At 40.5% G+C, this 8,511-nt stretch overlaps 1 protein-coding gene across 3 annotated transcripts; it reads right to left on the reverse strand.

Moving 5' to 3' along the window:
• Positions 1–1,744: 1,744 nt before the first annotated feature.
• Positions 1,745–8,286, reverse strand: LOC136450379 (lipid phosphate phosphatase 2-like). 3 transcript variants are annotated; one of them, XM_066450783.1, is made up of 10 exons: positions 7,904–8,286; positions 7,617–7,822; positions 7,010–7,108; positions 6,862–6,923; positions 6,691–6,741; positions 6,501–6,610; positions 6,295–6,388; positions 4,308–4,496; positions 4,110–4,169; positions 1,745–2,080 (listed from the first exon to the last, which is right to left on the reverse strand). In XM_066450783.1, the coding sequence occupies exons 3-10, from the start codon at positions 7,093–7,095 to the stop codon at positions 1,896–1,898; spliced, it is 837 nt and encodes a 278-aa protein (XP_066306880.1). In that variant the 5' UTR covers positions 7,096–7,108; positions 7,617–7,822; positions 7,904–8,286; the 3' UTR covers positions 1,745–1,895. The 3 variants fall into 3 exon arrangements, with proteins under 3 accessions (XP_066306880.1, XP_066306879.1, XP_066306878.1); XM_066450782.1 differs by having other exon boundaries at positions 6,691–6,778; positions 6,862–7,108; positions 7,918–8,286; XM_066450781.1 differs by having other exon boundaries at positions 6,691–6,778; positions 6,862–7,108.
• Between the last annotated feature and the right edge of the window lie 225 nt (positions 8,287–8,511).

Consider the following 8,511-nt stretch of genomic DNA (forward strand, 5'->3'; position numbering starts at 1 on the left):
AATTATCTTTGGATGCTTACTGGAAATGATCGGACGCTGAGGTCCTGCGTCTGGTCACTTCGAAGCAGCACGTTCGATCACAACTTAAATGTACTGATGACCATTGAGATTGGGCGATCAACGTTTGAAGCAAGGGCCATGTGGCATGCATCACACGACCGGACGCTGAGGTCCAGCGTCTGGTCGATCTGACCGGCGCATCCAGTCGCCCCGTGTTCAGTGCAATGAGGAGCTCAACGGCTCTATTTATGGAGGCTCTCTATTTAAGCCCCATGGCTGGCTCTAGCTCACTCTCTTGGCCATTTGCATTGACATAGCAACCTTGTGAGCTTAGCCAAAGCCCTCTCACTCATCTCCATCATAGATTCAACATCTTTGTGAGATTGGGAGTGAATCTAAGTGCATTGCTTGAGTATTTGCATCTAGAGGTATTTGGTGTTTATGTTTCGCTATGGGATTCGCTTGTTACTCTTGGTGGTTGCTAGCACCTAGATGGCTTGGAGCAATGAGGATCGTTGAGCGGAGGTTGGTGATTATCTCTGGCTCTGATCGTGGTGATTGTGAGGGGTGCTTGACCTTTCCCCAGTGGAGAGTCAAAAGTACTCTAGTGGATTGCTCGTGGCTTGTGTGATCCTCATCTTGTGTTGGTTGTGCGGCACCCTATTGAGGGTTTGGCGTGTGATGCCAATTAGCACGTGAACCTCTAAGTAAGTGAATCGCCACAACGAGGACTAGCTTACCAGCAAGCAAGTGAACCTCGGTAAAAAATCATTGTGTTATCATTTGATTCTGAGGTGATTGGTCTTCATTGTTATTCATTCTTATGATTGATTGGCTCCTTCCTTGACATGGTGGTATAACCATCTTGCTCACTCTCTTTACATTATCGCATACTAGTTGTCAAGCTCTTTAGTGTAGCTAGTTGTGAGAGCTTGTTAGTTTGATTAGTGTGGCTCTTTAGTTAGCTTTTGAGAGCACAATAACTTAGTGTAGTGACATAGCTATTGTGTGAATAGAAACTATATAAACTAGAATTATGGTAGGTGGCTTGTAATTTTATTAGGCTAGCGCAACACATGCTTCGCCTCATAATTATCTAACCGGTTTATTAAGTGTTGTTGTAGATTTTTTTAATAGGCTATTCACCCTCCCCCTAGCCATTAGGACCCTTTCAAGTGGTATCAGAGCTGAGGTCACCATGATTTAAGGATTAACAACCTTTGGTGTAAAAATAGCTATCAATTCGGCATCATTCGGTCTAAGAAAATATGAACTCACATGTCGGTGTGTCAGCTTGCAGGGCTTTTGTCCAGTCCCAGTTAACTGCTAGGACAGGACCAATTTGGTCATGTTGTGCAGGTGCCTGAAATGGATCCGTTCAAATCTGGCCACTACTGTAGAGGAACATGATGCTGCGATAATGGTTCCAGTCCCAACTCCCAACAAACCCCATTGCACCGAATGAATTCCTTCGTGTATTGTTCATCACCTGAATCACATGGCAGCCGGATCACAGCAACGCAGTAATCAATTGCACTTCAGAGGACACTAGCAGAAAAGTGATCATCATACTATACAGGATGCCGAAGCCATCTGCTTCCAACAACCTGTTTGTGGCTCATTCTGATGCTGAAGGGACCGCATTTTAAGATCCTCCAAAATACATATAAGCTCATGCTTCTTTGTGCCTCATGACGCATCGACGTCATATCAAATATATGTTCCAAAAGGAGATAGAATCTAATAGTCAAGAATTCTCACCAGAGACACATGTGCTTTATATTCTATATATGCTTTGGAAGTTACATAATAAGGAATCGAACAAAATCATGCTATACTAAGCACGGTTATATTACAATGGTCTGTGGGCTGTGGCCCTTAGTGTTATTACTCCATCATTGGACTCTCCCACCAGCTTCCATGAAATCCAGTGCCTGGCTCGTGCTCCTCATTTCCACTGCATCAGGACTGTGAAAGGAACCGTTATGAATCGAGCTGCGATGGCTCATGTACGTGGGTTGCACTTGGTTGTCACCCTCTGGCTCACCAATGTGTCGGAAATATGCGTGAGGCCACAATCCTGACCATAGAATAAGGTGAAACTATTAACATTTAACAATCATTAAAAAAGGACACATGATACTTTTACTAACTCTAAGGACTCAATTCTCATAGGTCGTAAGTATTCCTCGCTATTTTTGTTTTCTACAGGAGAACTACATATCATCACATTAAAAAAAGGGAAAGAATCTAAGATAATTCATAGAATAACCCACCTGTGATGCCCAGATACACGGTACAGACACAGGTACATGATATTTAGGGTGTTTGGTTTGAGAAATGAGTTGGTCCATCATAGCTTGTTCGGCTGCCCACATTCGGCTGGCCAGCCAGCTTTTTTTTTCTAGCCGGAGCAATATTTTTCTCTCACAAAAAAAACCAGCTGCTACAGTGTTTTTAGCTGCTACAGTGCGAACTTAATGCCAACCGAACACTCTCATCATCTCTTTTTTTTTTGTGGAATGTAATGTGTTAATCTATCATCACGTCATTCCTCACAAACTCTATCAATCAATATTTTAATGGCAATAGAATTTTAATAATTAGTATGAAAAATAGAGTCATTCCACTAAACTTTAAGAAATAGACTGATGATGTACCATCAATACACCATTTTCCAAAATAAAAAACATAACATTGTTTAGGACGTAACATTCAGACCAACAAGGAGCCAAGACCCCAGTTGCAATAGCTAGGTTGTTGGCGACAGGAAATCCTCTGTTTTGACCACCATCGGTAGATACAAAAGCATTTGAACTAGCCACCATTGGATCTGACAAGGGCCCTTATACTGAGCAAATGAACGGTGATAGGTGTCAAGGTATCCCATAGGTACCGGTGAGGTATCTCAGGAGCATCTAGGTTATTCTTATTAGTATTTAGAAATTGAGTAAATTTTCGATACACCTGGGATACATATCTCGGAGTATCTGTATCCGACTATCCGTGGAGTATCCAATACCGACATGTGAGTTTTGCGAAGTAAACCATTCTATGAAAATAATGCATAATGGATACAAGTTTCCAGGACAGCGAGCGAAGGGCACAGTTGGTTGCCCGTGGTAGTAAACAGCACAGTCTAATTGAGCCCATGAGACTAGAGAGCCTGCAAACTTGGTTTGTACCTATCTGTTACTTTGAATGGCTGACATTTTTCAACTTTTTATTGGAGGATCCCTGTGCACAGGATTAGGCTGCCAACTACTAATATAATTTTTTGAGATTTGTTTCTTAGTCCTTTAACCTAAACCTATCTTCTCTCCTTGCCATGCACATTGAACTCACCATCTTAGTTCGTGCAAGGACTAGCAATGACAGGGTGTATACCAGGACAAACTGTCAAAAATCAAGGCACTGCACCGTGTCCTATTTTCATGCATGATCCCTGCCAATACAAGTGTTAGTACTAGTCCTCTTCCCACACAGCCTGCCACATCCAGGGGCTTTCTTACTAACTAACAGCAGTACTACGTAGCACCTTTGTCAATCTCTCTATACTCATGGCACTGCCAAAGCAGGAGCATGCTAGATGCTAGACACAAGTGTCCAATTTAGGAAGAGTTAAAAAGATCAAGGAACAGAAGAAAGACCCTAGGTGCAAGTTTTCCTGCAGGCAGAGTGGCAGGTTAAAAATAACTTCCATAAGTATTGTTACAACTGTTGAAATTGAAAATATCTATCAACGATACCCCCAATTATTTAGTTAAAAACATTCTTCAGGGATGTTAGTCCAGCTGCAGTAGGTTTATATCAAAAGGGGATTGTCATTTGATTAAAAATGAAACTCTTCCTTTCATAAACATTTGATCATTAGTTCACAGCATGATTGCCATCATTCACCAAACGTATGGCACCTCACAAATTATACATAAACATTGGGTGATTATTTATCTTTCAAGTCCAAGCTTGATTGTTTTTTCATTACTTGGAGACAACCTCAAGTAAACCCAGGATAGACACCCCCAACCAAGTATTCACTATAATTTGAGATCAGCAAATATGGACAGAACATTGAGCACAATTTATCAAGGACAGAGTTAGAAGCATACCTTTTTCATCAGATGGTAGTGGAAAAAACTGCAGGTAGCAAATGGAAGCAACCGTCAACCCTGCACATTGCAACAATAACTTAAACTTTGAGAATCGTATGTACATACATTTCATAAAAGAACCATATGTACATTAACATTTCCATTTCTTTGTGGTGCCTGTGGAGGGAATGGGAGGGGGTATTACTTAAGACTTACCAAGTAATCCACCAGTACATACATCTTGCCAGTGATGCCAATAGTCATCAACTCGAGAAACTGCCACTAAGGCTGCAAGAAGCAGAGGGGAAAGGACAATGCAGACTTTTGCAACATGCCCTTTACGATCGAATACTTTGATTTTACCAGCCAGATACCATGAAAGGAAGCCAAGGCCAGCAAAAGACCCTAAGATAAACATAAATCTTTGAGTAATCCACCAAACAATAACAGCTGGAATGAAAAGCTCATATGACTCGAGAGAGAAGAATAACTTGTGCTATGAAACGTTAATGAACCTCCATGAGATTTTGAAACAGTTAGCAGGTAAATATGAACTGAGAACGAGATTGAGGCCACTGTATGGCTTGAGGGAATCAAATGGAGCAGCATTACTACCACCAACGCGAACTAGCATGCCATAATATTTCAAGGTGGGGCCGGAAATAGTAAAGTACATTGAGCAGCCAAGTATAAACAAATAAACTGCTAATCTTACAATTACTAGGAACAGGACGCACAACACACTGGTACAAAACAGCTTGAGGGGAAGTACGACTCTGGAGACCAATTGGGTCCTCGGCGTTTGAGCTAGCCACTAACGCGGAGATGGAGCCTGCCGGTCCTAGGGCCACGACTATGTGTGGAAATGATAGTTTAGCTTTTGTTTTATTGTCTCTTCTAGCAAGTGTTAATCTTATTAGTACCAATTACTTATTCCTTTTTGAACCCCCATGTTAATTCTTACAAGACACGCTAGAAAATAAGATAAATCCTAGAAATTCTCACAAAAAATAGAAACAACTAGCCATCAATTCTATAGACTCCAATTATCATTGATAATAATAGATATTGGATCTATTTTATTTTCTAAATAAGTACTCATCTCCACCATTTTGAAAAATAGTGTAAAGTAACCCCTATAGCTATATCTAAATTATCCACCTCTTTTCTTTCATTATGAAAAAATAACCTAAAATAACCCTCTAAATCTTCATCTTATGAGAAATAATCTAGTTCACATATAAAATAACTTTCTAAATCTGTTTCTAAATTACTTACCTTTGGCATTACTCACTACTTCAATTGTTGATATAAAAAAACAAACACAAGGTATACTGCATAATGTGTGTCACAATGCAGACCGCGTATACATGTATGCAAGAAGCGATGAGTATAATTGATTTTCATGTTAAACACATAGCTCAAGCTAAGGATTTAACTAACCACATGTCAAATATGCATGGAAGTGCAATCCAAAGGGTAACGACTATGAATGGGGACAGAAAAACATATAGAGTAGTTGGTAATTTTAGTTTATCACAATCACATAAAGATTACGAAGCACCTATACGAGTATTGATTTAGAATACGAGAATAAACGAGGGATAACAAAGATAAGCAACTTTTGTTAGTCGCAGGTCCTAAATTTATCCACAAACTTGTAACACTTATGTTTATTAAAATTAATATCCATGTAGGAGCACGGGTTGATGGGCTACTTTGTCAATATATGTAGATTATGCTTATACAGCAAATTATCAGCATCACATTTTTATATTATCAAGATAATTCGTACTATCATTTGCAGCAGCAATCTTTTGTGTCGGCTGACTTCAACTTTTAATTTGTACACTCAATGGAAGAGTGAAAGAAGAATGCAATATTTGACATAAAGGGCTAAGAGGATCACATGGACAGATAGAAATGGAAAAAACACCAATATATTTGTTTCTTGAGAACTCTATTAAAGAGACATTGTATACAAAACATATGAAACATCTTGTCCAATACTATTAGCTGATTAAGAAATATTCAGCAGTAGCTAAAACAAAGATTGGAACCTAGAAAAAGAGGCATCAATTATTATGTTCACTAAACTGCTGAGAAGGTAGTTAGCGCAATCATAAAATAGGACATTTCCCAAACCGTTAATTCTAGTAACATGGGGCTAATCCCTATATTTGTAAAGAATAATGTCACTTACATGAAGTATGACCACTTGGAAAGCTCTTATGACCTTCTTTAATAACACTCGCCTCGCCATGGCATATGGCGCCTGTAGTAAAGTTGTTATAATCCTAAAGGCCAAGTAAATTCATAAGCTCTCTTATACAATTCACATGCAATGTAATTGCACAAGGGCTTCAAGCGAGTAATTATTAAGGTCTGGCTAGAAGTTATGAATCTTACAGGTATTCCATCAGGGAAGCAACGCCAGAAGAAATCTGGGCGTGGTCGCCCAACACCATCCTTGATCGCATCAGTTAAAACAGCAGTGATAAGCACTGAAAATAGGAGACCTGCCAGGACAAGCTAGATTTGAGAATAAGTAATAAATGGATAAACTAGCACGACGAATCAGGCAAGAAAGTGGGTGTACCTAGTATGGCATGATGCAGATCATATACATTTCTCTTCTTAAAGTATATCGCTGTTATGATAATGATAGGACCAATAATACCAATTATCTGAATAAGTGTGATTGAAGAAAAGGTATTCAAGAGGTTCATCGGAATTGACAAGGTAACACTACAAGAGAACAGTATGTTACCGGCACAGCCCAAAATGGTACTGTATTGTCCTTCATGGGGTATCTGAGGTCTGTCATCATTTCTGATCCGACAAAGCGATGGAATGGCTCTATTATATTAAGAACTCCATCCAATACAGCTAGAAGAACTAGCACAATCCAGTCATACATGTGTAGGCGTGCAACTTTGGATCCATGAGATGTTATATAAGGAGTTGGAGCTCCCAGACTAATTGGTGGGGCTGGTGCTGGCATTGCCTCTTGAGTCCTGAAATTGTTAACCAACTGAATAAATTTACGAAATCCACTTGATAAATTAGAAATTCAATACACGATTTGTCACACACAACATGTATACTGTCAACTGTAAGGATTTCAGTTTCCTCATATCTAAGAGGTATTAAGGACTACTATAAACTAGCAGACAAGAGCTATTTGTGCCTTTATTTTCCTATAAACTATCAGACAAGAGCTAAGGCTTTATTATCGTCTAGAGAGTAGTGCAATTTTAATTCATGGGAAAACAGTTGTGCAGTTTAACTAAATTCTTGTTAGATGCAGTAAGTATATTACTTATTATTTCACCCAAAACTTCATAATTGATGTGCAATTCATCAAATACTCCTGAGGCATGTTCAGAAGCATTAACCAATTAAGAGTCTGTGATGGAAGCACGAAGCAGAGCAACATATCAAAACCAGAATGCCTAGACGGAAGCACATTAAGCAGCCGTTTAAAGAAGCAAGAGGAAGAGCAGGAAACTAATTATTGCCAACCTGTTCCACCAAAACGAGGACAAAGCTATCTATCCGGTGGCACCGAGACGCTAGCGCGTGCTCGATAGTCTGCCGCCGCCGAGGTCTTGCCGTCTTGGGCTCTTGGCAATTCGCGTGGAAGTTAATCACGACAACTCCACAAGATGCTTGGGCCCTTTGGCTCCGCGTGCTCTCCCCGGCCTCTTCTCCCGCAGCGCGGCTGCAGTCTGCAGATGACACAACCATGAGGAATCGACAGCAAGCGCAAACAGAAACAGCAATACCACAAATACGAATACATAAAGTACCAGCGTATGGCAACCTTTGCTTCCTCCGTTTCTCCTTCGGTCCTTGCTCTTCTCTTTTCTAGCCTCCTCCTCTTGGCTTGTGCAATGGCGCTATTGATATCATGAGAGAAACCGAGTATGCGACGCCATAGAGGAAACCGTCCACGCCGGGCAAAGAAAGTCGCATCTGGCAGGAGTTTCCCTGCGCTGTACGCATGCGAAAATTTTGCCGGGCCAGATGACCCCGCCCGGCCATCACCGGCGGCGCCGCCGGTAGAAGAATGGCCAAATATTCGGGCACGCGGCCGTTGAAATCTGACCGTGTCTGGTCCTGATCGAGGGGGATTTCGGCATTTCGCGGCTGCCTGGGGAAGGAGGTATCTGGACTGGGAGTTGGGACTTGCAGTTGGGAGGACTCTCACGCTCTCTGGCTACATCCCGATTTTTATTTCTTGCCTTTTTAAATGTAAGGAATTTATTAAGCCTAATTAATTTGTCATTAGTATATGCGTGAATGTAGCATTACATTGTCAAATCATAGACTAATTAGGTTTAAAAAATTCGTCTCGCAAATTAGTCGTAAACTGTATAATTAATCATTTTTAGTCTATATTTAATACTATATATAT

The sequence above is a fragment of the Miscanthus floridulus genome, chromosome 5 (assembly GCF_019320115.1).
Source record: "Miscanthus floridulus cultivar M001 chromosome 5, ASM1932011v1, whole genome shotgun sequence".
NCBI lineage: Eukaryota > Viridiplantae > Streptophyta > Magnoliopsida > Poales > Poaceae > Miscanthus > Miscanthus floridulus.

Coding starts and splice junctions, on each gene's coding strand:
- LOC136450379 (XM_066450782.1), bottom strand. CDS start 7,095: ATGCCAGCACCAGCCCCACCAATTAGTCTGGGAGCTCCAACTCCTTAT. Junction 6,611..6,690: donor TCTGCATCATGCCATACTAG/GTACACCCACTT, acceptor TTGTCCTGGCAG/GTCTCCTATTTTCAGTGCTT. Junction 4,170..4,307: donor ATGTACTGGTGGATTACTTG/GTAAGTCTTAAG, acceptor TGCAATGTGCAG/GGTTGACGGTTGCTTCCATT.